General features: G+C 47.6%; 8 protein-coding genes across 8 annotated transcripts; 3 read left to right on the top strand and 5 right to left on the bottom strand.

Moving 5' to 3' along the window:
- Window positions 1-2,710: 2,710 nt before the first annotated feature.
- Window positions 2,711-3,089, bottom strand: LACBIDRAFT_316691 (uncharacterized protein; the record flags this gene model as incomplete). Its single annotated transcript, XM_001889982.1, has 3 exons — window positions 2,711-2,718; window positions 2,776-2,982; window positions 3,038-3,089. 3 exons carry the CDS (start codon window positions 3,087-3,089, stop codon window positions 2,711-2,713), a joined length of 267 nt encoding a protein of 88 aa, XP_001890017.1.
- A 172-nt stretch (window positions 3,090-3,261) lies between these two features.
- LACBIDRAFT_316690 (uncharacterized protein) lies at window positions 3,262-6,815 on the bottom strand. The gene is given in 11 exon segments (XM_001889981.1): window positions 3,262-3,300; window positions 3,993-4,022; window positions 4,997-5,037; window positions 5,039-5,051; window positions 5,512-5,669; window positions 5,727-5,865; window positions 5,916-6,110; window positions 6,164-6,246; window positions 6,298-6,468; window positions 6,519-6,551; window positions 6,600-6,815. 5 exon segments carry the CDS (start codon window positions 6,677-6,679, stop codon window positions 5,917-5,919), a joined length of 561 nt encoding a protein of 186 aa, XP_001890016.1. The 5' UTR covers window positions 6,680-6,815; the 3' UTR covers window positions 3,262-3,300; window positions 3,993-4,022; window positions 4,997-5,037; window positions 5,039-5,051; window positions 5,512-5,669; window positions 5,727-5,865; window position 5,916.
- Window positions 6,816-6,837: 22 nt separating this feature from the next.
- LACBIDRAFT_316689 (uncharacterized protein) lies at window positions 6,838-7,167 on the bottom strand (the record flags this gene model as incomplete). The annotated part of the gene is made up of 1 exon (XM_001889980.1): window positions 6,838-7,167. One exon carries the CDS (start codon window positions 7,165-7,167, stop codon window positions 6,838-6,840), a length of 330 nt encoding a protein of 109 aa, XP_001890015.1.
- Window positions 7,168-7,281: 114 nt separating this feature from the next.
- LACBIDRAFT_316687 (uncharacterized protein) lies at window positions 7,282-9,086 on the bottom strand. Its single transcript, XM_001889979.1, has 10 exons — window positions 9,001-9,086; window positions 8,881-8,948; window positions 8,762-8,823; window positions 8,632-8,714; window positions 8,564-8,607; window positions 8,311-8,505; window positions 8,149-8,261; window positions 7,746-8,097; window positions 7,632-7,691; window positions 7,282-7,557 (listed from the first exon to the last, which is right to left on the bottom strand). The coding sequence occupies exons 7-8, from the start codon at window positions 8,217-8,219 to the stop codon at window positions 7,992-7,994; spliced, it is 177 nt and encodes a 58-aa protein (XP_001890014.1). The 5' UTR covers window positions 8,220-8,261; window positions 8,311-8,505; window positions 8,564-8,607; window positions 8,632-8,714; window positions 8,762-8,823; window positions 8,881-8,948; window positions 9,001-9,086; the 3' UTR covers window positions 7,282-7,557; window positions 7,632-7,691; window positions 7,746-7,991.
- Window positions 9,087-17,992: 8,906 nt separating this feature from the next.
- On the top strand, window positions 17,993-18,665 carry LACBIDRAFT_335115 (uncharacterized protein; the record flags this gene model as incomplete). Its single annotated transcript, XM_001890003.1, has 3 exons — window positions 17,993-18,139; window positions 18,163-18,604; window positions 18,655-18,665. The coding sequence occupies 3 exons, from the start codon at window positions 17,993-17,995 to the stop codon at window positions 18,663-18,665; spliced, it is 600 nt and encodes a 199-aa protein (XP_001890038.1).
- A 3,004-nt stretch (window positions 18,666-21,669) lies between these two features.
- LACBIDRAFT_335114 (uncharacterized protein) lies at window positions 21,670-22,528 on the top strand (the record flags this gene model as incomplete). Its single annotated transcript, XM_001890002.1, has 2 exons — window positions 21,670-22,129; window positions 22,521-22,528. 2 exons carry the CDS (start codon window positions 21,670-21,672, stop codon window positions 22,526-22,528), a joined length of 468 nt encoding a protein of 155 aa, XP_001890037.1.
- A 1,162-nt stretch (window positions 22,529-23,690) lies between these two features.
- Window positions 23,691-26,837, bottom strand: LACBIDRAFT_335113 (uncharacterized protein; the record flags this gene model as incomplete). Its single annotated transcript, XM_001889978.1, has 9 exons — window positions 23,691-24,051; window positions 24,106-24,758; window positions 24,950-25,084; window positions 25,141-25,572; window positions 25,773-25,802; window positions 25,872-25,897; window positions 26,054-26,267; window positions 26,315-26,593; window positions 26,643-26,837. The coding sequence occupies 9 exons, from the start codon at window positions 26,835-26,837 to the stop codon at window positions 23,691-23,693; spliced, it is 2,325 nt and encodes a 774-aa protein (XP_001890013.1).
- A 129-nt stretch (window positions 26,838-26,966) lies between these two features.
- Window positions 26,967-27,442, top strand: LACBIDRAFT_316680 (uncharacterized protein; the record flags this gene model as incomplete). Its single annotated transcript, XM_001890001.1, has 2 exons — window positions 26,967-27,290; window positions 27,341-27,442. 2 exons carry the CDS (start codon window positions 26,967-26,969, stop codon window positions 27,440-27,442), a joined length of 426 nt encoding a protein of 141 aa, XP_001890036.1.
- Between the last annotated feature and the right edge of the window lie 305 nt (window positions 27,443-27,747).

The following is a 27,747-nucleotide window of genomic DNA, read 5'->3' as shown; positions in this document are numbered from 1 at the left end:
TGAAAAAAAGCGCAGGCTTTATGATAATGAAAAGACATGGCAACTGGAATGATTCCCTATCATAAAGACTGTGGATTTATACACAATGACCTCTAGGCAGTTACCTTATTTATATGATAAAAGTGGTAGCCAGTAGTGGTCCATTGACGTGTCGTCCTTGTCATCGTCCGTCGTCATGCATTGACGTGTGTGTCATCGTGCATTGACGTGATGTGTTGTCATTGTCGTCCGTCATTGTCGTCTTCCATCGTCATCGTCCGTTGACGTGTCGTCCTCATCGTCGTGCGTCGTCGTGCGTTGACGTGTAGCCGCCCTCGTCGTCGCTGACGTGTCGTCTGTTGTCGTCGTGCGTTGACGTGACGTGTTGTTGTCATCGTCCGTTGATGTCGTCCGTTGATGTGTTGTTGTTGTTGTCCGTTGTTGTTGTCCATTGATGTGTCGTCGTCCTCATCGTCCGTTGATGTGTGGCCGTCCTCGTCGTCGTCCGTCGTCGTCGTCGTGTCGTCGTCCATCGTCATCGTCATCATCATTGTCTGTTGGCGTGGGCGTGATTGGAGGTGACCGCGCTGGTCGCGGTGACGGTGGTTGTGGTTGTGGTTGACAGCAAAATGGAGATGCTGATGGTGACGCCGGCAAATGCCGTGACTCGTTTAGGAAGGTGGGCGTGAGGATGGGTTATATAGAATTAATGTTGCCAGGCTTTTAACAGCCATATGGTGTAGTGGAAATATTGCTGCTCAGAGATTCACATCATATTTCCCGAGGCCAGAGTTCAATCCTCATGCATCCACTTATTTTTTTATATATTATAATAACAACAACAAATATTGGAATTCATTGGAATGTCTCGGAATCTGTTGGAATTTGACTGGAATATATTAAATGTACTTTCCATGGGAATTCCATGGAATCTGGTTGGAATTCCAATGGATTCCAATGGAAACTGTTCCGGGAGGCTCCCGGATTCCAACCATTTCCACTGGATTCCATTGGAATTTCCATGGAATTGGAAACCAGAATGGCTGAGGCTCCAGCCAACTGGTTTCCGTCGGAATTCCATGGAATTCCGACATTCCACTTGGAATCCGCCGGATTCCGCTGGAACTCATGGGGGATGGTAAAGACCTCCTTCCTCCCACCAGACAAACAATACCTAGTAATGTGTGGCATCCCCTGCCTCTGGCGCACCAACTCCCTAGCCTACACAGACACAGACGAGGATGCCAAGTGCCTCCTCTCCTTTGCTGATTCCTCTTCCCCCTCCACAGACGGCGACGAGTGGGTCGAGACGCATGCAGGGTGTCAAGTGCATCGAACGGACTCTGCGATGAATGCAGGTGAGATTGCAGATATCCCTGATTTGGATGGGGATGGGCTGCATGAGGATGAGGAGAGGATTGTGAGGGGCTTGGGGGGTGTGTCATTGCTTGGGGGGTGTGTCATTGGGCGGGGGAGGGGGTGAGGGTGTTGGGCCAGAGACGCCTGATTTGGATGATATCCCTGATATGGAGGAGGATGATTTGGAGGAGGGGGATGATGAGGCTGCGGCTGCTGTGCCTAAAGCCTCAGTTATACCTGCTGCTGCCGGGGTTGATGCTAGGTATGTTTGTTGGGTTTTCTAAAAAAGTTGAAGAAGTGCTAACGATTTCTTTGTAGCGCTAATGTGGAAGTCACAAAGGGCAACCTGCTTCAAGTTCGCACTTACGATGTCATGATCACATATGACAAGTATTACCAAACCCCATGAGTTTGGCTGATCAGCTACGATGAGGTTCGCCTTTTGCCCATTTTTTTAAATACACTCACTAACAGAAACAAGAGAACCGCACCCCACTAACCCCCTCCCAAATCTTCCAAGACATCTCAGCAGACCACACCCAGAAAACAGTAACAATCGAACCCTTCATCCACTCCGCCTCTCTCCAAGCCGCCTCTGTGCATCCATGCAAACACGCCAGCATCATGAAGAAAGTGATAGAACAGATGAACAACAGTGTTGTTGAGGAACAGCTTGCGCAGCGCAGTAAACCAACAGGCAAGGACACCCCTAAGAAAGAGAAGAAGTGGCCGTTCAGCTGAAAGTCATCTGGGAGTGCCAAGGATGTTCAACAGCTGCAAGCTGGGGCTGAGGGAGGAGGTTGAGGGGATGAGGGTTGATTTTTATTTGGTTGTCTTCCTCAAGTTTATTGTGAGCATTGTGCCAACTATTGAGGTCGACTTGACTATGTCTTTTTGAGTTTGATGCCACTTTCCCCTTGTCTTTTGACTTTATCTGGTACCCCTAGTCCTCTCTCATTGCTAAGCCATTGTTTTCTCTACCTGTATTTTTTCTACCATTGTTGGTACTTAGAGCTCCTCTTTCTTTGTGAATACGTTGCAATTTGGAATATGTATCTGTATCTTTCGTGTTTTCTGACAGAGTTCAGAGAATGCATAAATCATATGCATTGAGATGTACCTCTCTACCCATGACTCTCTAACAATTCTTTGAACTTCCATACACATTCACTGTACATGTGAAGACAACTCTGCGCCACCTGTGGAAGCTTGAAAACAAGAAAAGCTGGTGGACTTTACCATTCTGGACTTTGTCTTGTTTAAATGACACAATCTGTGTTTTGGAGAACAGTAAGGCAAAATGTGCATCATAATGGTGGTACTAGAGACATGTGCTGCATTTATGAAATTTTGGAAAGATCAGTCAAAACTCTTATAAAGCTGAAATCAATTAAATGAGAGAAAAACTTTGGAAGACTTGCAAGATTGAAAACTCACGAAGACGATTGTCCAGAGCAATCTTTACAAGTGCATGTTTTTGATTCTTGGTTCTAAAATGATGGGAGGCCTCCTCAATGGCAGTTTTAATTTTTGCCAAGTTGGCAGACAAGTTGAACTTTTGAATGGCTAATTCAAAGGGGCCCCAAGAGTTTGAAGGCTTCTGTTTCCACAGAAAGAAAGAGTGCTCTGCAATGATAGCTGTCACTGAGCAGTAAAATAGTAGTTGTGATAGAGTGGGCATAAAGGAGAGTATACACACCAATACATAGAAAGGCAATGTCGTTGAAGGATTTGGTATTGTGAATCTGCATAGAATTATGTTGTAGTCAGGATATTGAATAGAAATTACACAGTGAAGGTTTACCAAGGACCAGTCTGTATGATCAAGGACATCCTTCACCTGGAAATAGTAATTGGTCCAGTCGATACTAGTTTTGAAAAAAAGATGGAAAGTAGGAATAAAATTCTCACACCCTAGTTTAAGAAGTAGAGTTTCATAAATGTTTTTCTAAAATTCTACAACTGGACTCACAATCTCATCATTCTTAGCAAAATGAAAAGAGAAGAAGGCTGAAACTTACCTTCTATTTAAAACACAGGCCATGCTCTTGTCAGCAACAAGCAGGAAGGGCCAGCCAGATCCTGACTTACATCCTATTCAACACCCAGTACATGCTTTTGTCAGCAACAAGCAGGAAGGGCCAGCCAGATCCTGACTTACCACCTGTTCAAAACCCAGAGCATGCTTTTGTCAGCAATAAGCAGGAAGGGCCAGCCAGATCCTGACTTACTTTCTGTTCAAAACCCAGAGCATGCTCTTGTCAGCAACAAGCAGGAAAGGCCAGCCAGATTTTGACTTACATGCTGTTCAATACCCAGAGCATGCTCTTGTCAGCAAGAAGCAGGAAGGGCCAGCCAGCCAAATCCTGACTTACATGCTGTTCAAAACCCAGAGCATGCTCTTGTCAGCAATAAGCAGGAAGGGCTAGTCAGATCCTGACTTACATACTGTTCAAAACCCAGAGCATGCTTTTCTCAGCAATAAACAGGAACGGCCAGCCATATCCTGACTTACATACTGTTGAAAACCCAGAGCATGCTCCTGTCAGCAACAAGCAGGAATGGCCAGCCAGATCCTGACTTACATCCTGTTCGAAACCCAGAGCATGCTCTTGTCAGCAACAAGCATGAAGGGCCAGCCAGATCCTGACTTACATCCTGTTCAAAACCCAGAGCATGCTCTTGTCAGCAACAAGCACAAAGGGCCAGCAGATCCTGACTTACATACTGTTGAAAACCCAGAGCATGCTCCAGTCAGCAACAAGCAGAAAGGGCCAGATCCTGACTTACATACTGTTGAAAACCCAGTGCATGCTCTTGTCAGCAACAAGCAGGAGTGGCCAGCCAGATCCTGACTTACATACTGTTGAAAACCCAGTGCATGCTCTTGTCAGCAACAAGCAGGAGTGGCCAGCCAGATCCTGACTTACATCCTGTTCAAAACCAAGAGCATGCTCTTGTCAGCAACAAGCAGAAACAGCCAGCCAGATCCTGACTTACATCCTGTTCAAAACCAAGAGCATGCTCTTGTCAGCAACAAGCAGGAACAGCCAGCCAGATCCTGACTTACATCCTGTTTAAAACCCAGAGCATGCTTTGTCAGCAACAAGCAGGAATGGCCAGCCAGATCCTGACTTACATCCTGTTCAAAACCCAGAGCATGCTCTTGTCAGCAACAAGCAGGAAGGGCCAGCCAGATCCTGATTTACATCCTGTTGAAAACCCAGAGCATGCTCTTATCAGCAGCAAGCAGGAAGGGCCAGCCAGATGCTGACTTACAGCCTGTTCAAAACCCAAGGCATGGTTCAGTCAGCAACAAGCAGGAAGGGCCAGCCAGATGCTGACTTACAGACTGTTCAAACCCCAGAGCATGTTCTTGTCAGCAACAAGCAGGAAGGGCCAGCCAGATTCTGACTGACTTGCTGTTCAAAACCCAGAGCATGCTCTTGTCAGAAACAAGGAGGAAGGGCCAGCCAGATCCTGACTCACCCACTGTTCAAAACCCAAGGAATGCTCTTATCAGCAACAAGCAGGAAGGGCCTGCCAGATCCTGACTTACATTCTGTTCAAAGCCCAGAGCATGCTCTTGTCAGCAGCAAGCAGGAAGGGCCAGCCAGATCCCAACTTACATCCTGTTCAAAACCCAAGGAATGCTCTTATCAGCAACAAGCAGGAAGGGCCAGCCAGATCCTGACTTACATCCTGTTCAACACCTGAAGCATGCTCTTGTCAGCAACAAGCAGGAAGGGCCAGCCAGATCCCAACTTACAATCTGTTCAAACCCCAGAGCATGTTCTTGTCAGCAACAAGCAGGAAGGGCCAGCCAGATTCTGACTGACTTGCTGTTCAAAACCCAGAGCATGCTCTTGTCAGAAACAAGGAGGAAGGGCCAGCCAGATCCTGACTCACCCACTGTTCAAAACCCAAGGAATGCTCTTATCAGCAACAAGCAGGAAGGGCCTGCCAGATCCTGACTTACATTCTGTTCAAAGCCCAGAGCATGCTCTTGTCAGCAGCAAGCAGGGAGGGCCAGGGAGATCCAGACTCACCCACTGTTCATAACCCAAGGCATGATCTTGTCAGCAACAAGCAGGAAGGGCCAACCAGATCCTGACTCACCCACTGTTATAACAAAAGCATGATCCCATTAGCATCTACTTGAGGCCCACTGGATGTTGGCTTACCGCCTGTTCATATATATTATTTTGTTCTACCACTGTACAGTCAAGTAAGGTCCACATACCATATGTGGAAAATAATTCAGTATCTTCTCAACCATCTTCCTCCACTCTCTCTTTTCTTTGAATAACTTCCAATCTGGAAAGACAACTCTGTTATTCTAGGTAATCAGGAATTTAGCAGCATATAATTCAAAGTGAAGCCACTACCTTATAATTGCATATTCAATTGACAGAGCCACACTATTTTGCTGTACTGTAAGAAAGAGCTGTAAAAGTGTATCATCTGAAAAGGTGGCTGCTGTCTTCCTCAGCAGTTCACTGCAGTCACTTGTAGGATTTTGCATGTCTGTTAAATGCAATTAATCCATTGTCTATGAGTTAATGAGTTTGTTATACCTCAAAAATACACATGATCCCTGGGAGGATACTTTCTCTTGAAGAGTTGCTGGCCAAATTTCTCTTCAAACCTGGCAACTGACTCTTCTGGAGCTTTATTTGCAGCATCTTCAACATCCATTCCAGTATCAACCAGGTGTTTGATGGTTTGGGCATCAAGCATGTCTGCTTTTGTAAACAGGACAATAACAGGAACTGTGCACAAAAAGGAAAGGTGAAATTTAATAGATTAGCAATAATTAACACACCTCTACCAGTCCCACACTCATCAAAGAAAGTTAACTCTGCTCTTGTAAATGGTCTGGCTTCATCATTAATTGGGATGCAGTACCTACACAGGGTGTATTCAGATGCACTTAAATGTTACAACTCAGTCACTCACCAAATCACATGCAGATGGTCCTTGAGCAGTCTGTTGGTTGAACGTTTTTGCAGAAACTCCTTGACTTCATCCAGCTCAGATGTTCTGCCTGCTTCAAACCCACGTGAGTCATGAAAGACAAATGCTGTATTGCTTTCAAATATCATTTCATTCTCAATATCATGCTCCCCTCTCTGCGACACTTTCAGTAAAATGTAATAGGGAGTGTAGATCCACATTACCTATGCAGTTGGATTGAGCTTGGACAAGTCAATCTATCCAGGTCAATAATGATAGATGATGATGTTTAGAACATGTAATACCTTATGACCCTTCTGATTGAAAATTTTCGGCTGTTCCGTTGTATTGCAAACTCGCTGGAGTATCGTTGTCTTCCCCGCATTGGCACGGCCAATGATGAGGACGCGAAAACGCCCGGTGAGTTCTCGAACTCTGCGTGGTCGTCTCTCTTGTCTTTCTATATCCTCCGCGGCTTGGGATTCAACATTGGAAAGAGACATTTGTCGCTGGGATGCCTGAGATGGTGGAAGTGGTGAAGAATCAAGACAAGCGCCACGGGCAGTGTGTTGTTTGGTTATGCTGGGTCAGCCACTCGAGTGATGTCACTGACTCGCTTCTCCCAACTTTTTGTTCTTCCGTTCGTACAACTTCATTCCCTTGACTCAATTTCCAATACACGTCATTGGCTCCCCAACTGAGCCTTTCAATCTGCCCACGACGATCGTGAAAGCGCGCAAGTTTGTTGCCAGACCTGGGCCTGAACATCAACCAAACGGCAAGGCACAAACTCCAGGTTAACTTTACCTGAAGTTTTGTTACAGTCCAGGTGAATGCCCCTTCGAGTCGCCATTCGAGCTCCAGCAGTGGCATGAGTTCGCCACTTAGCGCAGACAAGTCTCCTCAGCAGCGGGCTTCTTTCCACGACGTCATTTTCCCTCGTTGACCACGCAGAGGACTCGAACTACGGTAACTGAAAGACTAGATGGTTGAAGAAGTGGCTGTAACATGGGCGGTACGAAATTAAAGCCTACTTAGTACGATTACCAGCTACAATTCTATCGTGATGTGCCATCCCATTTTGCCGATGAAGTCCCTGTCTCAGCCAAGAATCGCCACAGCCATTCTTTCGCTCTTCACGCCTCTTCCCTTCTCACACCCCCTACTCATTCGTCCGTGAATCGCGATGTCCGTGTACGTTTCCACATTCACTCGTTGCTTGAAGACGTACCTTCGACCTTGAGTATGCTCCCCACCATCAGGGGACAAGCCTACATCAAAGCCTGTAAGAACGTGTACCCGCATCGAATGACACAACTCACGTCGTCTGTACCGAAGTTCGCCCTTTTCTTCATTGTCGTCATGGCTAGCCAGCCGTTCTACCATCCAACAGCAAGCTAGCCACAGAGAGATATCAGAACTACAATCCCAAGAAGTGAATATTTACTTGCCTTTCCTCTCCAGTTCCGCTTAGATGGATGGGGTTGCTACCACCTGGGCCAGCAAGTCCTCAACCAGACTTTGTTAGTGTACGGTTAACGGCTTTGCCCTGCATTCAGTGTACCCACAGCCAAAGAGCATTTGCACCGCTGAAGAGCGACGGTGAGCATCAGATGACGCTTTGCTTCATAACCCAACTTCCACACGTTCGAAGCACCGCACTGGGAATACCCCTGCGATCCAAACTCGAACGGACGTCATTTCGGACAGAGCTGGCGACTGCTATTCCTGGGTTTTAAGGAGTCGAGGTGGCGCTGCTCGTCAAAACGCTGAAAGCCAATCGAGTCGTCTTTTCCCTGTGTTCTAGAATAAGAATCAGCAATTACGTGAGTTACAACAGAGATAATCGCAAACGAGAAAGACTGCCATTCACAATGACCTTGCAATTTGGGTTCGAGCGGAAAAGGCTGCACGTGATTACACATGACCTTCCTGTCAGTCAGAGTGGCAGCGATTGTAGGGCCGATCTGCGCAGGAAGGATTCAGGGAAAGGTAGCACAGGCATAGACAAAGTACCACTTGCGATTTCGACTCTTCAATCCAATTCAAGTCCTACATGCATAGGTTTTGTGGTTCCAGTTTGCCGACGTCATGGCTGATGTAGTGGTCGTGTAGGTATCCAGATGTCCTTCCAACCAGTCAAACAAGGGTTTGTAGCTGGTGGGGTGGTTGCATCAGAATCGACCTTCCATTCTGTCGTTTCCCGTTGCCCTAATAGAAAAGCCAAGATAAGTGGAGGTACATAGTTCGTACATCACACTCAACCCACCTAACCGCACAGACCAGCTTCTTCTGTTCCGCGCTAAGCAGCACCGCACGTCTACGTCTGGGCACTGGATTTGAAGCTGACGGTGAGAAGCCCTCGGATAAAATTGGGTCGATCTTGAACAGTGAGGAGCGCTTTCCAGCCTGAAAGATAACTGATTGATAGATCAGATATGAAGACCTCCCGTCGATGAGAGCTTACCATCTCAGCACGTTGAACTGTCCCGACCATTGGGTGTCGTGACCGTCATCGTAATCTAGAGTCTGTTGTTCTGGTAAGTCAAGTACGCAGACAAGTGAGAACAGATATAACACGCCCACCTAGACTTGAAATGTCGATGTCCTGCTTGTAATCTATGACAGTGGGGAGGTGCACGAGTTTGCCCCCTCTTATTGGACACGTCAATTTGGTGAAATACTTCAAAAGGGCGTGGTCCTGACATACGACGAACCCGCAATCTGAGCCGATCATGGGCATCGAGTTGTACAACCCTTCTGCGGTCAAGATTTGTCGCGACTGATTATCATCAGGGAGTGTGCGAGAGTTCAAGTGGGGGACGATTCTCTTTATATCTAGAATGATCAGCTTCGTACGAGGTAAAAAGCTCGAGAAGAACTCACAAGCAGTGCGTACAGAGTGAAGGTACTAGTTTGGATGAGCGCCAGGCTGGTGGCAGTGCCTAACACGTAACAAGTTACAGCCACGGCTTATGGGAAGGGAAAGCCTACTTCATTCGCGTATACTATCGATTCCACACTGGGCAAAAACCTACTAATCCCAATGTGTCTTGGAATACAGGAAAGAGTGCTCGGTTTTGAACCCCAGTGGGCCCCCACAAACATTGTCACTCTGGAGAAGATGACACCGAAGAGTGCATTGCCGGCGGCCTCGATGACGCACAACTTCATTTTTCGATTCATAATTGAATCAATAAAGTTTCCGTAAAGCCGTAAAACCTTACAGGACACCACTTTCACACTTGCCATTTGAACCGAAGGCCAACTTTCGTGAGGGAAGGATATGACCCGCTCAGTGGTCAAGAAGTCAGATGGTGGTGAACGCCACGATGTCCTTAACGGCAAGAACAGTCAGCTTGAGAAAAGGCGGGAAGCGCAAGAAACAACTCACCGTGAAGGGCCACAAGATCGAAATCTCCGCACACTTGAGGCCACCCCACTCTGCACCGACGTCGCGGTCTACAAATCCGCAGGCTCATAAAGGTCCTTGATCTCTCGAAACCCATACCAAAAATCTCTCGGCAGAAATACTCGTTGCTGATCGACATCTTCATGAAAGTCATGGAGGCCCATGGAGTTTGAGACAAGGAGCTGGGTCCCCCTTATTGAAGCTAAGAAGACACGAAAGAGCCCTTCGCCGACGAGGCCTGGGATGTAGTGGCAGTACAGGTCGTATTCAGAGATGGTGGAGGGGTAGATGGAGCCGATGGTGGCTGCTTTGTGGGCATAGTCGGCCATGGGCCCATGCTGGTTTCCATATTTCAGAATCCAAAGTTGAACTCGACGAAGTGGGGATCGAAGACGAACTCGACAGCGCCAAGGACAACGTTGCAGGGTCTGAAGTGTGAATTTCACGGTAGCAGAAGTGAATGGCGCCCTCGGAGAGGAAGTCGACGTCGAAGGGTCCAAAAAAGGAACAACACCCATACTATGCACGATACACTCCTGCAACGGTTTAACGGACGAACATCGTTCGCATACGCCGTCCGAAATTGGGCTCAAGAAGCACAATGAAACGGCGATACCCACTTGCGAGTGATTATATGCGTATTGCGTAGAGTAGAGGTTGAGTCCCCAAGTCCAACCTATTTGGATCTCAACTTCCTTTCACGTCAATCAGGTCCACGGAAACCTCCTCACTGGAAACCTGAAATCAAGCACAACACCCTCAAGCACGCGCTGCGTCCACCTAGCATCAAACATGTCGATTCTAACAGTGGAGGAAGGACTTTGCGTGCCGATCACGCGGAGATGACGAGGCAGAGTTCAAGTTTATGTTGTCCAAGGCGTACAGGGAAGTTTGGATGAGGGTCCGGATGAAGGGTTGATAGAGGTGACGTGGGAGAGAGGCAGTTGAGGTGGAAGACGAGGGATTCGAAGTGGAATGGGGGATTTAGGCGGGAGGAAAACTTTGGAGGATTGGAAGGGTCGGGGGGAGCGTCATCTCCCTCTGCCATGTTTGTTCGTACTGGCGCACTCTTGTATTCTCCATTTCCAGCCTCTGGTCGTCACTCTGCGTGATTTGGACCAAGATGGGCTACGTCCTCGTGCGGCTTTGGGCGGAAAAATCGAGGTCGCGTTCCTCCTCTACACCAGCATCACTCCGTGCAGACAACTTCCTCGAACAGCTACATGGTGTCGAAGCCGAGGCGGTTGAATCCTCACTGAATTCTCGAAGAGGGTGCTTCGATTTGATTCCCATATTATGACTGCACTATGTCGGCCATGTAAACTCGGATGGCGGAATTGGGATCTGGAGGGGCAAAGGAGTGCGAAGGAGGGTCGAAATCATACAATTATGGTAGGTTTATGTGGGGGGTTTCGCATAGTGCTTCAACGAGTTCTGGTTTACACCGACGTATTGGTTGTGTACGAACAGTTGTGTGTTTCCAGAGTGGTGGCCTGTGAATAGGCCTTGAGCAGGACTTGATCATCTCGCACTTCTGTGGGTAGCAATTTGACATTGTAAGAAGTCACAGAATTTTCTGTTTGTGGTGCAACTCAAGGCCTTTTTGGACGAGGAGGACTTGAGGAGGACGAGTGGCGTATTGATGTTCAACGTTCAACGTTCAAGTTTGCCTTGTTGATTGAGTTGTTTAGAACGTTCCGCGATGAGCGAGCACGAGGAACAAGTGACAAAGCTCATTATCGGATAAGATAACGTTAGAGCGTCAGAACGAAATCTCGCGTTTGTACTCATAAGTACAAACAATCATACATGTCTCCGAAGGTCTGAGAAGGAGAACTGCATTCTCCTTCCTGCCCAGTTTAATCGTTCTGACGCGTAAAAAGGTCTTCTTATTCATCAGCTAATTTTTTGAACTTTGGCAACTTCTTTCGGACCTTTACAATGGTCGACATCCCTCTCACCGTGACTGAAAGCTCTCAAACTGAGGCTACACCTAGCTCTCAAACTGCGGCTACACCTGTCTCTGATACTCCCGCCGCTACTTCTCGCATCCCTCGCACTCACACATCACCGGCCATCGTTCAAATGCTTAGAAACTTGCCGTTGATTTCTATCCTTCAGATGAACAAAGAAATTGAAGACCAAAATGCTGAAAGATCTCGAAAATCTTTCAATCACACGTTGGATCCTGCCGCTCACGGAGAGCCCGGCTCTGAAGAGGCCTCTCTCATTACTCTGGATGAAGTTGATCTTAACCGCTTCCGTGTTCCTTCTTTTGTGGCTTCTTTTCCTGGTATGATCTACTCCAAACTAGCCAAATGGATTGCGGATGAAGAGATAAAGGAGAAATTAAAAATGAAACGGAAACCTGCTGATGAACAGAAACTTTCTGCAGAGGACGCTAGGATTGCAAAGCGGCGTTGCATGAACGGACGGAAGATGGTTCCTTGGGTTGTGGGAGTTCCATGGCAGGCTACGTTCCCACAGAACCTCTTCGACACCGAACTCTGCATCGCAGTTCCCCTTCCTTTCTTCCTCAATAAAAACTTGAACATCTTAAATGTCGAGGCGTCTACTCTAGCAACGACAAAGACTAATCCAAATCCTGGCGAGACGAAAGGTAACGTCATCTTGGACATTGAAAAACTCTCATTGCGTTTCGGCAAGGAACTATCTTTGTCTTGTAGCCAGTGGACCGAAGCTGCAGGGAATATGTACCTTTTCCAGAAAGAGCGGGACGAAGAAGGCACATGCGAGGCACACAGTACTTGGTATAATGATCATTTTTGTTTTTATACTTCTCAGGACACCAAGGATGAGCTCTATGACGCATGGAAAGCCGATGAATTAAAATTCCGTCAAGAACACTGGGCGAAGTACGGAGAATTCGACGCAGCCCGCTACTATCAAGCTTACAAACTATCCGAGAAGCAGCAAGAAATGATGGCTGACATCCGTGGAATGATGTCGTCGTCTGCACCCGTGAAATCTTCTTTCAGCAGCGCTGTCAACAAACTTACTCCGAAACTCAACCCTCGCTCTTCCCAACCACGCCTCTCCCAGCCCTTTCAATCAGGCAGCGGTCGATCCTCCTCCTCAACGCCCGACTGCCTCATCTGTGCTGAGCGAGGTCACGACGCAACCCAACACGCAGAGAGCACCGCGCCCATCAAATTCAAAAGTGACGGCAAGTTGGTCTGGGCAAAGTACCAAGACCGCAATCTGCTCAGCCCCGACAACCGCATCATATGTATCAGCTGGAATCTCAGAGGCGACCGTGGCCATCCCTGTTCCCACAAAGACGAGCGCGTTCATGTCTGCTCTTTCTGCGGGAGCAAGAATCACAACGCCTTCTCGTGGATCTGCCGCTTGCGACCCTCAAACTGACGCGTTTGTCCAAGCGTCACTCTCACTCCCTCTCTCATATTCAGATTTTTCTTCCTCAATCATTCCTCGTCCCCCTTTATCTGACACCTCTCCTGAAGAATCTCTCCTATTCGACAGGATTTTGCACCCTTACAATGCCGACGCGTTCGAATATCTATTGCGCAAGCACCACCTCCTCGACAACTATCCCCTTCTCCCACGTAACTTGCGTGTCGGCTTCCCTATCGGTCACATGCCGCCGCTTTCCGAGACCGTCATCATGCCTAACAATCCTTCCACCTCATCCTATCCCGACACTGTCTCTGACTGGTTGAGCAAAGAACGTTCCGCTGGCAGATTATCAGGCCCTTTCTCTCGGGAGGTCACTGAGAAACTCTTACGCGGTCCCTTTCAATCTTCCTCTCTTATCGTCTCTGTTCAACCTCAAAACCCAGGAGTACCGGACAAGCTGCGAGTCTGCCAACATCTTTCCAAAACAACAAAATTCCACGCGTCTGTCAATTCGCACATCCACAAGGACGACTTTCCTACACGTTTTGACACCGCATCAAAAGTCGCTGATATCGTGAGTCACCGCCCTCTCCATCTCTTTCCCACCCTTTCTTTCTCTTTATTACACATCTCTTTTGCGTTTCGTGCGTAGAGATGTTTTCCTTTTTCTTAGCCCTGGTCTTGCACCCAGTGGCTCTTTGGGTATTTTTGCTTCATGCAAGTTATCTGGCATGTTGTCCTTATATTATCATCTATCATCTTTTCTGTTCCGTGCTATCAGCATGATGATTCATCTCCCATGCGTCGAGCATGATGATTCATCTCCCATGCGTCGAGCATGATGATTATCTTCCGTGTGTTATGCACGATGATTATCTTCCATGCGCCGAGCATGATGATTTCATGCACGATAATTCATGTCGTAGTTTATGCTTGTTACCTATATAATTTCATGCTCATTCTCTCTACATATCATCCTCTCGGCATATTTTGCTTACATCCTTGCTCATGTAGATCTCTCATGCCCCTCCTGGTACACAGGCATGTACTCTCGACATCAAAAAATTCCACCGTACATGTCCTGTTCTCCCCTCCCATAAGCCTTGGCTTGTCGTCCAAGGGACCTCGGATGACTTCTTTATTAATCACGCGCACCCGTTTGGGGCCGCCTGCGCTAGCAGTAACGCCGGCATGATTGCCAACGCAGTTGTTGACATTTGGAGAGCCGAAGGAGTCTTTCCAGTACCGAAGTATGAAGATGATCTGAAGGCTTTCCGATTCCCTTCGGAATCCGGTCCCTTCGTTGACGGCACTTTCCGCTATGATTACGGGTATTCCCTGGCATGATGAAAAGGGTGATGAACGTTTCTCGTTCGTGACGACTTTCATCGGGTTTCTCTGGGATATTCCCCAGAAGCTTGTTAGCTTACCGGATGGGAAGAGAAACAAGTTCCACCAGCGCGTCCTCCAATTCCTCACAGATTTCGAAGGACGACCTTGTCATTTGCGTGATGTGGAGAAGATACACGGATCCCTTTGTCATGTCGCTTTCGTCTACCTCGACGGCCGCTCTCACCTCCCTTCTCTCTCTAATTTCGCATCCGCATTCCACAGTGATGAATTTCTTACAAAGTACCCTCCGCACTCACTGATCACTGACCTCAAGTGGTGGCTCACCAAGCTCACCTTACCTGGAGTCTCTCGATCCCTTCATCCTGCTGGACCTTTATCAGATCTCGGACTATACGTTGACGCCTCTACATCGTGGGGTATCGGTATTATCATCGGCGACGAATGGGCTGCCTTCCAGCTCTCGCCTTCCTGGAAAATTGAGGGCCGAGATATCTGCTGGCTCGAAACGGTCGCTATCGAACTTCTGGTTCTATTTCTAGAATCAAGAGGGACTCGTGGCGCGCACTTGCTCGTGCATTCCGACAATCAAGGTACCATTGGCGCCCTTGATAAAGGCCGCAGTGGTAATATCCATCTGAATCTTGCCGTCCGCCGCACACACCTGGCTCTCATGGCCAGATCAATCATTATAAAACCTATCTACATTGAGTCTCATGCTAACCCAGCCGATCCTATCTCGCGCGGAGAACCAGGACCTGCTGGAAAGCAGATTTTCCCATCTTTTCAGCTCCCTGATGAGCTATGTTCATGCTTCCTTCATGCCTAGGTTAGCTTCCTCGTACTCTCTCGTCATTCTGACTCCTTCATCTCTTTCCAGGTTAGATTATCCTTTCAAACCGGCGACTCGTGTCGTCGAGACGAATGTGGGTGGTTCATCGTCTGTTCCTCCGCGCCCCACATGTCGCCAAAGCTTTCTCCATCCTTTCAAGACTCCCACTCCCGTTGCTACACCTCTTAACCCATCTCTTTCGGGTAATCCACCTTCTTCTCTTAACACATCTTCTCCAACATCAACTATTCCAATACAACAACTTGATTCTCAACAAAGGATCCTCGTCTCCTCATCTCGTACCATCAAGGCAAGAAAAGCTCAATCTGGACGCCAGATTACTCATAACGCTCTACGCCCTCACGTCCCAGCTGCCGATCGACTATTCGTTTGGGATACACCACATGCTGCTCGTCACAGACAGCATCTAATTGCCTCCCTTCCACCACAACTAGTTGAAAGCGCGATGATGTCCATCCGCGGTGCGTATGCACCAAACACCAAAAGCACATACGCCGCAGGTACACTGCGGTTTACTCAATTCTGTGATGCATGGGGCATTGACGAAGAAGCTCGAATGCCTGCTTCATATCCTCTCCTCTGCGCTTTCATTGGCGAACACAAAGGCAAGCAGTCTGGGAACACTATCCGCTCCTGGCTCTCCGGTATCCGTGCATGGCACACTGTCAATCATGCGCCTTGGTTCGGCGACGACGATTGGGTTCAGCTGGCTCGCATTTCAGCAAATAAAGAAGGCTCTAAACACAAACGTCCTCTTCGAGCTCCTGTTTCTATTGAACATTTACTAACCCTTCGCCGTTCCCTTACTCTCTCTACTCCTCTCCATGCCGCTGTATGGGCTCTCGCCCTATGCGCTTTCTTTGGCTGTCGCCGACTAGGCGAACTCACAGTGACCACTGCTGCCGCTTTTGACGAAACATATAATGTCCTTCGCTCCGTCATGTGCGCCATCTCCTCTTTTCTCTAATCTTTCTTATTTTTTTCTAGAATCACGTTTCGAAAGTTGCGTGACGGTTCCTCTTCTGCAAGTTTCCATATTCCCTGGACGAAAACCACAAAGGAACTCGGTGCCTCCGTTATTCTTACTGCGCGCAATGATATTCTCTGCCCTGTTGCAGCTCTGAAGAACCATCTCAACGTGAACTCGTCCTCTGATCAATCCACCCCTCTCTTCGCCTATAAAACTGCCTCTTCTCAATCCAAGATGCTCCTCAAGCATGAATTCCTCAATTTTTGCAACCATATCTGGTCATCGGCTATGCTTGCACATATCCTTGGTCATAGTTTTCGTATAGGAGGCACCGTTGAACTTCTCCTCGCCGGCATGCCACCAGAGATTGTCGCAGCCACAGGCGGCTGGACTTCTCTTGCTTTCCTGCTTTATTGGCGCCGTATGGAAGAAATTCTACCAATGAGCACCTCAAAGGCATATAACAAGTCCCACATTGATTCGTTGGCTGCCATATTCGAACTCTTTCGAATTAAAAACAAAATTCCGTCTGCACTTATTGTCGCGTCCGATGGAAATCTCTCTCTGTAACTTGCTCATTCTGTCTGACTTACATTATCTATTGTATTGAGGCTTCTCATCGTGAACCTCTTTCTGTAACCCATTGATATTATCTACTTTGTATTTATACTTGCAAAAAACTTCTCCAGAGTGCCGCTCGATTTGGGTAGTTCATCTTGCCTCTGAACCAACCTGCTCGTTGTGAGCTTACACTCTGGTTGGTATAGCTGGTTGGTTACTACACGCAATCGAGCTCTTCAGACGCTCAGGTCTTGCCCACCTCCTCGGATATTATTATTACTACATTACTAACTAAAAATCCGAATTGAGTGAGCTGGGCAAGTCCTAGGCAAAAACAAGTTATCCATGTCTGTGGATTTCTTGCATCTTAATATTCCTCTTCCTTTCCCTCATTTCATAGGACGCTAAAGTTATCTTATTCCGCGATGAGCGAGCACGAGGAACAAGTGACAAAGCTCATTATCGGATAAGATAACGTTAGAGCGTCAGAACGAAATCTCGCGTTTGTACTCATAAGTACAAACAATCATACATGTCTCCGAAGGTCTGAGAAGGAGAACTGCATTCTCCTTCCTGCCCAGTTTAATCGTTCTGACGCGTAAAAAGGTCTTCTTATTCATCAGCTAATTTTTTGACCCACCCACCATCCCTCTCAGCGTCTGTATAGCTGGTTGGTTACTACACGCAATCGAGCTCTTCAGACGCTCAGGTCTTGCCCACCTCCTCGGATATTATTATTACTACATTACTAACTAAAAATCCGAATTGAGTGAGCTGGGCAAGTCCTAGGCAAAAACAAGTTATCCATGTCTGTGGATTTCTTGCATCTTAATATTCCTCTTCCTTTCCCTCATTTCATAGGACGCTAAAGTTATCTTATTCACCTGTTCACTACCACCATCGGCCCAAACATTGTCTTCTTCGCCGCGAAGTGGATTTCAGTAAGGCGCTATTGCGCGTGTTCGCCGATCCAGGATTCAGAGGAGAGAGCACTTGTGTCTATGTTCTTTGTTTGCCTATAAGAGTCGCAATGTTTCGTGTTATTCATTCCATCCCAGTACGCTTTTCAACGGAAGTATCTCAATTAGTAGCGCTTACAGCTGAAAGCAGAACGATAGGCCACGGCAGATCGACACATGCTCAGGGCGGACTCCCAAAATTTCAAAGCGACGTGATGGCTGGGGCCGCTGAGTTCTCACAACGTGTTACAGCTGAAGGCAGAACGATAGGCCAAGCCAGATCGACACATGCACAGGGCGGACCCTTAAATTTTCAAAGCGATGTGATGGCTGAGGCCGCTGAGTTCTCAGGCGCTTTCCCTGTGACGACGTGACGCCGTCCCAGCTCGGCGTCACTGCTCAGCACCTTATGTCAGCCACTCTCTCTGGCCCTCGTCACAAGCGCTCTCTGTGTTTCCTCCTCCGGCCTCGCTCCGCCTCGTCACCACGCTTTGGCTGGTGGCTGCCCGTCGTCGTCACATCGGTTTGGCGTGGGCGCGGGCCACCTGGCTCGCTGTCCCCGCTCGGTCCTCCCGTTTCCTTTCAAACTCAAGCTCACATCGCTTCCACGTCGGTCCCTGTTTGCCTTACTACTACCCTCACGCCTCTTTTCTTTCGCATCCAAGCTGTACTCTCCACTTCCTTGCCTGTCCCTAGCTTCAACGCCTCTGCTTTACAATGTGACCCCTCGCTTCCTGCTCATTCCTCCACCCTAGTGACCACACACTCGCTTCTTGATGTTTGGTGGAAGGTCGGATTTTTGGTATTGGGAGTGTTTGGAAGGCATTGTGAGCTAAAAATTGAGAAGGGTTAGTAATTTACTAAACTGTATATGTAGCCATTCCATAAATAGCTGTATCAAAACCCCATACATGCTTTCAGAGACATGTTTGAACATAATAGTAAAAATTGCTGCCCCCATTATGTCTGAATTACTGTCGGAATCATGGTTGCCGCACTAAGTGGCCATTGCACAATTTGCATGGTGAGGGGGAAGACGTGGTAGCGGCTGGTCCTGTTTTCAACTTGCTCGAGTCCTTGCTTGTGAAATCAATGATTGTGTTCATAGGCAGCTCACCCCCTGCCTCCTCAAAGTCGAGTGTGTGCAGAGTTAAGGAACACTCACTGTCACTCAGACTGGGGCAGCTCGATTGGCATCCAGGGAGGCCATTTGACCGGCAACAATTGGAGACTCCCTGGGCTGAATAGTATCCGTCATTGTTGCATACGAATTTGCACCATGCCGTTTAACTGTCCTTTTTCTGCGGCTGTCCTGGTTTCCATACTTTGAAGCTGGTGGGTCAAAATCCCCTCATGAAATTTCCTCTTTGTTGACAAAACTGTGCACAGCCATGTCTTCGGTATTCTTGATTTCTTTCACTTCGTCCAAAACAGACTGACATTGCCAACTGGCAATCTGTAGCTCCGATTCGTGCATTAAACCAACCCCGTAACCCCCATAATTTTTTTTTTCATTGTTACCATTGAGTATCACCAGTACTTACTTACCTCGGATTTGCCTTGGATGACCACGCTACCAATCGGCTCCAGTGTACTGTGTCCACTATTCTCTCCTACTTCTCTCCGCCATATGTGCTAATAAAAATTTCAGACATGCACACCTCGTTCTCTTCAAGTTCTTGAACAAAGTGCGGTCTGGTGGGGCTCGAGCTGGTATACTTAACTTGAAGGGTTCAAAAACAGTGCATCTTTTTTTTGCCGACTTTGCATTGCCGCCTCACCAGGCTGCCCATTTTTTATATATAGTATCACCAGCAATGGAGATGGACCAAACCCGATGACAATGAATATATTCCAACGCCCCTCCCACGCCGAGCAAGAGCTTCTTAATGACCAAGGCGTCCGGGAAATGCAAGATGCGAAACTCCTGCAGAGATGTGTCCCAAATGCACTCCCAGTCATTGCACAGGAGAACATCAGCTTTGAAAAAATGTCTGAATGGAAACGACATAATGCGGAGGGTTGGAACATTTCTAGGATTTTCGTGATGACCTGGAGCACTCCTTAGTATCAAGAAATAATAAATAAAACAAGACCATATGTGTAGCGTATGGGTTCAAAAACACTCCTAAACGACTCGTCCGTAATCCAATCCCAAAGCAGGATATTAACTGCATACCCCCATCGGCTCCCCGTCCTTTACCCTCCTGCATCCCTGTCCCAGGAAAATACTCTCCAAATTTATGAAAGATACAGGTCCATTCGCATAAAATGCCTCTTCGACGCCATCTCCGTGATGGCAGTCGATGTAGAGGATGTGGGGGCAGGTATGTAGGAGCTCGAGGATGCCGAGGACAATGTCGTTGATGTAGCAGAACCCAAAGACTTCGTGTTTTTGGCGTGGTGGAGGCTGCCAGCCCAGTCTATGGCAATGTCCGCTTTGTCGGAAGTTGTGCGTCAGAAGGAGGTCTTTACACTCCCTGGGGTTTTCCATATGGAATCCATGTGGAATGGCTGGATTCCACCATCCCTTCCATGGATTCCATATGGAATATTTTTGGCTGAGTCCCCAGCTATTTTTTTATTCCATATTCACTATGGATTCCACATGGAATAGTGATGGAATGGTACATTCCACATGGATTCCATGGATCATTCCAGGTGGATTCCATTGGATTCCGTGGACCGTCCAGTGGGAGAATTCCCTCACATGAGATCATAAACATGTGAGATATACATGTGATCTCACGTGGGAGTACAAACGTGATGCCATTGTCACGACGTGTGACGTGGCTTCCTTTCTCCCAACCACCACCACCTAGTGTTGCTGTTGAAGCGAAGTGACTTCGAGGTGACTTCGATTCGGTTCGAAAATCACACCACTTCGTGTCACTTCGAGGTATCGAAGTGAGTCAAGGTGAATTTGTGATGGCCATCAATAATGGCTGGAAAAGGAAGATTGGCGCACGTGAAGCAGCACGTCGAGGCGCGTTTAGTGGTCTTTACAGTCGCGATTCGACGCTCTCCCTCATTCTCCTCCCTCCCTTCCCCAATACAATCTTAAATCACACCAGTTTTATGTGGCTGAATGTATAGTACCAGTTTCTTTCAATTTATGAGTGTCGTATGATAAAATTTGCTTAGGAAGGAGGGGTGAACATCGCGACTATAAAGTCTCAAAAGAAATTTGTTCTCTGCGACGCGACAAGATTTGCACAGAGAATATCGAGGCTTTGCGAGTGCTGAAGTTCTCATATGAGAAAACCGTCTCAGTTTCGTCGCTGATCTCGTAGCTGAATGACATGGACAACGCCAATATAAGATCCAGTAGCGCAACAGTAGCGGCACATGTGCCAGTACCCGACTCATGCTCAGCTTGTATTTCACTCCCCCGCCCCACCATTTTCAGCATGAAGGCAGACCTGCGGATGAGAGCCCTGCTCTTCATCCTCCTTCTCTCTTTTCTTTGTTTGCGAAGCGTGCAAGAAGGATTACACTATCTCAACGGAGGCTGCTTTTGACGGGGATTTATTTCAGAACTCGAAAGATATTGATACTAAAGTACCTGCGTGATACTAAGTAAATACTACATCATGTATTCAAGTACACGACAAGTTACTACAACGTTCAGCACCAAGAATGCGAACGATATTATTGGCTGATCAATTTACGGGGATCACCGAATTCGCTTCGATTCACTTCGAAAGACCGAAGTGGATCGAAGTGAACACATTTCCCCACTTCGATTCGCTTCGGTTCACCTCGCGGCAACACTACCACCACCAGCACACACAACGGCAAACAGCGACGACCACCCACAACGACGGCAAACGGCGACGACGCCCACAACAACCACCCACCACCATGAACAGACGACGATGGACAGCGCACAATGACCACCAAACGACACGAGCGCCCACACCACCATCCCATCACTCCCCACCAACGACAAGCGAGGCCCACCATGTCAACGGACGCCCATGCCCACGCCAACGACGACGCGCACGACGACGTCAACGGACACGCACGCCCACGCCAACAACGACGTGCACGACCACGTCGACGGACCACTGCCACGTCAACGGACGACGGCGACGACGCCACCAACAGACGACGACGAAGCCAACGGACGACGACGAAGCCAATGGACGACGACAACGCCAACGGACAAACGGACGACGACGAAGCCAACGGACGACGACAACGCCAACGGACGACAACGCCAACGGCCGATGACGACAACGCCGCCAACAGACGACGACGCCAACGCACGACATTGACGCCAACGGACGACGTCGACGATGCCAACGGACGGCCACGTCGACGACGACGAGCGCGTCCCGCTCCACCACGTACACACGGCGACGAGTGTTGTCCCTCCCCCTTTTCTTTCCCTCCCCCCTTCCTCCTTTCCTTTCCCTTCCCCTGTCCCTCCCCATTTCCATGTACCCCTTTCCTTTCTCCTCCCTCTTTCTCTGTCTGTCCCCCCTCATTTCCCTGTCCCCACACCCTTCCCCCTTCCTTTTCCCTGTCCCTACACCCTTCCCCCTTCCTTTTCCCTGTCCCTACACCCTTCCCCCTTCCTTTTCCCTGTCTCTACACCCTTCCCCCTACCTTTTCCCTCCCCCTTCCCTGCCCATCCCTTCCTTCCTCCACCCCCATTTATTTCTGCCCCTCTCCTACCCCCTTCCTTTAACTTAGAATACAGTAAAATAATCTTTGTGTACCACTTCAATATATTAGAATTTTAATCTATATAACTGTTCCAAGCAGAAAGTTGTGAGGTTATTATAGAACAAAATATAATAATCAATTGACTACATTAGACTTACAATAAATATGATAGGCATGAAGTCACATGACCTGAACTCTTCCATATGGAATCCAGATGGAACAGCCCATGGAATCCAGATGGAATAGCCCATGGAATCCAGATATTTCACATGGAATAGTCATGGAATGGTCCATAGGATTCCATCTTCATTCCATACCATTCCATACCATTCCATGGTAGAAATCCATTCCATCTACCATTCCATCTTCATTCCATGGTGGGAATCCATGGAATTTATCCATTCCATCCTCATTCCATACCAGTCCATGTGGAATATCCCAGGGAGTGTAAAGTATTGAACGTTGAAACTAATGGACTAGACGACTTGTAAAGGATAAGATAAAATACGATATCGACCATCGGGGGTTTGGGGGCTCTTAGGTTTTTCCAGGCGGAGTTTGTAATCAATTGACTGACTTCACCACGCAGACAGGTGTATATACTGGAATGGCGAAAGCTGAAACTCTGGTAACACATTACCTTGGGCAGGCAACCTACCAAAAACTATTTTAGCTTGATTTCACCAGCCCCCCACTCTTGCACTTTTTGGCTTTATCTTGCCATACTGTTGCCATCTTGTGTAATAGTTGGGCATCATACCCATCAAATGCATTACTTGTGTTTGATGGTAATTTGTTGGTAAATCCGTTACAAGCTGCTGCAAGGGTAGAAATCTATTTTAGCTAAATTTCACCATCCTCCCCTCTTGCACTTTATGGTTTTGTCTTGCCATACTGTTGCCATAGTTGGGCATCATACCCATCAAATGAAGTACTTGTGTTCAACGGTAATTTGTCATCAACAAGTTGTTGATTGGCATGGACGGTTGCTAATCAACATCACCTGGTGAGCCACCGTCATGAGGCTTTTTATAACTTTTTGAACAATATGATCACAGGGGCAGCGGTACTCAATGTTGCGTCGACTCGGACTCTCTCTGAGGGAGCCATGGCAGGCGAACACTGTTATTTCAAATCTCAAAGTTCAATTTTTTGACTCTGAACGAATAGTACATAGACTCTTTTTAAGATCCCGGCAGGGAGGATTGGGAGAAGGTTATAAACTGTGTTAACTTGCCATCAGGAATAGTACATGTCATTTAATTCTAGAAACTCTTCGTCATCGTCCTGAGACTGGTCGTCATAAGGGGCTCCATCCTTGTCGGAGCCAGATTCTGAACTAGCATCCAAGTTAGGATCTTCGCGATCATCCATGCCAAGTTCTGATTCATCCAAATCTGAACCATCGTGACTACCTTCATATCCTCCGTAACCACCCATTTCATTCCAGTTTTCTCCATTGTTTTGATTTGGAGCCACTTGTGCTGAATTTGTGATCGGTTCGGAGGGGGTCTGAGCTGCAGATATATGGCCATGCGCATACATATGCCCAATTCCAATGCCCCAGTGATATCGCATGATCATGTCGCAGTCGGCGAACCTGCCAGAACGATTAGATGATGCCATATCTAGAAAGCAGGTGTTGTTCGCTGACCTATTGACATAGTAATCTTTCCATTCCTGACCATCTTTTGCTATCTTGGAAAGGCCACGTCCATCCAGATGACGTTTGCCCTCAGAGAACACTGGGCTTAGATAGCAACTTCGAAGAACGTGCTCAGGGTTTATAAAGCCAAACACATCTATTTCAGCCACCAGAGGAAATGACACCCGATCCAGGCGAGAGGCTTCCCATCCAGCAGCTGCCACGTTGGTGCAAACCTGGAACCATCGAACCCAAAGGAAATCAAACCTCATCGCTTCATAATTGAGCATACCAGGTCCAGAATAGACGACATTGACATGGTATATTCCCAATACTTGTGCATATAGAAATGGATGTGTCAGGAAATCATTCCTGGCTAGCAGATCAGAAAGTAACATGACGTCACGGTGGGATGTCCCTGGGTTGATGACATCTTCGGATCGTCGCACATCGTAGGTGGTGTTATAAAACCGGGCAAGTTTGTGAAGGTACATGCGGTTATCTTTGATGATGATGGAGTTCAAAGCCAGCTGCTTTGTATGCTCATAGAGGCCAATGTTTGGGGGCTTTGAGGCACTTGTTTCGCCTTGAAGATTCCGCAACTCTTCTAATCTTTCTTGGACTCTAGGTAGGAGGTGGGTGTTCAATTTTGTCATGAAACCCTGTGCAGGTTGTGTGATCAGTAAGAAGCATACAAATTTAGAGCCAGGGTTACCTGAACAGCAGGGTCAAAGCGATTTTCTGAGAGGAATAAGCCAATGTTCACTGGATTGTTTTGGGTCCTTCCGATGTGGTTTCGACAGCTCGAAGACCCAGGGAAACTGTCAGCTGCATCACTTCTTGGGCCGCTCACCTCCCTGGCGTTTAATTTCTGCCGAATGCGGCGGAGTTGAGCTTGCCTCCGCTCAATCTCAGTCAGTTGCTTGATGAATTTCTTGCGACTCGTGCGCTTGTACCGAGATTTTGGGTTTCGAAGCTCAAGCTCCGACTGCACCATGCCAGGCCTTAGCAAGACATGGTCCAAAATGACAATGGTCAACTTACTGGCTCAGTTGAATAAGAATCTGTCGTTCCGTATCTCTGAATCGTTTCAACATAATCCCCGAGCGCATGCGCTTTGTATGTGTTCAGATTGAGGGTTTTCTTGCGCCTCCCAGGGGGTAGTTTTGCCTGTGTTGCTTTTCGACTGGTCGTGCTGCCATCCGCACTATCAGTCAAAGAGAGGGCACCCTGCATTGTATGTGGTTCTACGGTCGCAGTGTTTATATCGGTGTCATTACTGGTTGCCGCTCCAGCCAGTGCAGATTTGTTCACAGGCACTGAAGCCTTCTTGGCTTGTTGACGCTGCCTTGCTGCAGCTTCCCGCTTTAGTTCTTTGGTATCAAAGGCCAGACACAGCTTTTCTTGGAAATCATGGAGAGCTTGCCCGAGCGCAGAAGTGGTGGATTCTAAAATTCCCAAGGTAAGGTCTGTGTGCTGGCGGAGTTTAGCAAGGCCATGCCAATGTGTGAAAATGAACAGAAGGTCCAAAAGGAGGGAATTGTGTGGCTCTGGAAGAAGACCATCAAAAACTGGGATGGAGCACTACAAACACTATGTGAATATTTCGAAATGTTTCCTGTTCATCCGGTGGCTTACTTGTACTATTGGCTTGAGTGACTTTAGGGGAGCCTTACAAGGATCACGTGGAAAGATGTCAGGCTGCCCTAAAGTAGCCGTTGTCAAAACCAGCAAGGCATTGGGTTGTTGCCTTTTTTCCTCCCACAACCACTCACTCGCCATGACAATGGGGAATCAATATCTTTGTAGTCCATATGTAGTTTCAGAACGAATATACAATAGATGAATGAAAGCCCGGTCAATTGTAATCGGCGAGCCTAAGGTCGTACAGGGAGTGAGCAATTGTTCCCTGGCTGGTCGACGTCAATGTTGTCTCCAGGGCGTGCCGTTAGCGTACGGTTGGAACCCAAGGAAAAACCCGTCAGTGATGCTTTTCTGGTTGAACTAGATAATGAGATGAGTCGTATCATGGTCATTAGCATCTTGTTGGTTGATGTCCTCTCACCGATTACACGTAGGTAGCCATCTTTGAAGAGCAAGTCAATGTCGTCAGCTTCGAGCATGTTCACCTTGTACTCGAGAAACGGCCGCAGCTTCTGTGGATCCAAAACCTATAAAGGCGTTTAGCAAGGTAAAGACTTCGGCTTATCATTCTTACGACGACTTTTCCGTTCATGCGAAGCTTTTGAAGGACTGTGAAAAGGTCGAGGTCTCCGTTGTCATTGCACTCGACATCAATCTCTTGTCTGTGACACCAGTCTTTTGGCCCTTCAAAGTGTCGTACGCGGAGTATGCGACGGGGAACTTCAGGAACACTTCGTGCAGCTTCGTCTTTGTCCACCAGGAGAGGTTCTAAAGGCAAGCTCCGCATATCGACCGCCACCGTCTCAATACCCATCTCAATATTGGCTTGACTATCTTCATGCATACCCAACACCTGAAATCGGAGTAAGTTTATTTCAGTGCATCTGGCAGCGTTATCTCACAAAATTTATCAGAGCATTCTCGTAGTCGGTTTTGGTAGGCTCTGCGCGGTTTCTTTTGGCAGTGGAGGGGACAGATAGTTGGAACTTTTGACATAAAGACTTCAGGATATCCCTGCGAAACTTTTTGAGAGCGGTTGGTGCGATAATATCTCGTTGTAAGATACGTTTGGCGTGTTCAATCGTTAGGTCTGCCATTACGGGTCAATGAGGGCATTGTGGTCCACTGACTCTTTAAAGGCTCAATTTCCATAGCAACAGTGACCATGTCCCAACTGTTGTAGTGTTTCTTGTTCTTGTATAACGATGGGAGAACAATGACAACCTATGGACTTGATAAGCTGCAACTTTTTCGCTCGAACTGCTCTAATGCCTCCCCATTGCATCCAAGATTACCACTCGCGTCCAACCACAAGGTCCATATTTTCCCCTGAGCGCTTGCTCACCCCTCCACCAAGTACTCTAAGATCTGCATTCACTTTCATTGACCATTATGATGTCACGGATCCGGACGAGCCCGAAACAGCCGAGTCATCAAGTAGCAAATCATACCGCCCAATTCTGATGTTAAAACCGCGAGGGGAAGTGTCCCGGGCTTACAACCTTCAGGTTGAAATGAAAGTCGACGACAAACAATTCACAGATGTACAAGTAAGTTCTAACTTTTATTGATGCCTAAAGCCTCGCTGATCCTTACTTAGGGTCTAATCTCGCGATTGGTTCCTGACCACCTAGAGACCAGCCTTTCCTTTAGGCAACAATCCAGTGCCGATTTAGATACCATTTATGAAAAGGTGATTTAGCTCAAGTTGAGTCAATGTGACTAACAAAGCTGCAGGCACTTGAAGACTGGTGGCTACCACTTTTATCATATAAAACAGGTAACTGCCTATAGGTCCCTGTGTATCCATCCACACTCTTTATGATAGGGAATCATTACTGTTACCATGTTTTTTCATTATCATAAAGGCTGCGCTTTTTCATTAAGTGTAGGCAAGGTTTTGGGCCTCCCTCATAAGGTAGCCTGTGGTTATCATTACCAATTTCATATCTTTTCAAAGCCATATCATTGTGATTTTCATTAGTTGTCTGGCGAGTATCATTGGAT

This window comes from Laccaria bicolor, genomic scaffold, assembly GCF_000143565.1.
Source record: "Laccaria bicolor S238N-H82 LACBIscaffold_77 genomic scaffold, whole genome shotgun sequence".
NCBI lineage: Eukaryota > Fungi > Basidiomycota > Agaricomycetes > Agaricales > Hydnangiaceae > Laccaria > Laccaria bicolor.
The sequence above is the reverse complement of the archived record's forward strand: the minus strand, read 5'-3'. Positions and strand labels throughout refer to the sequence as shown.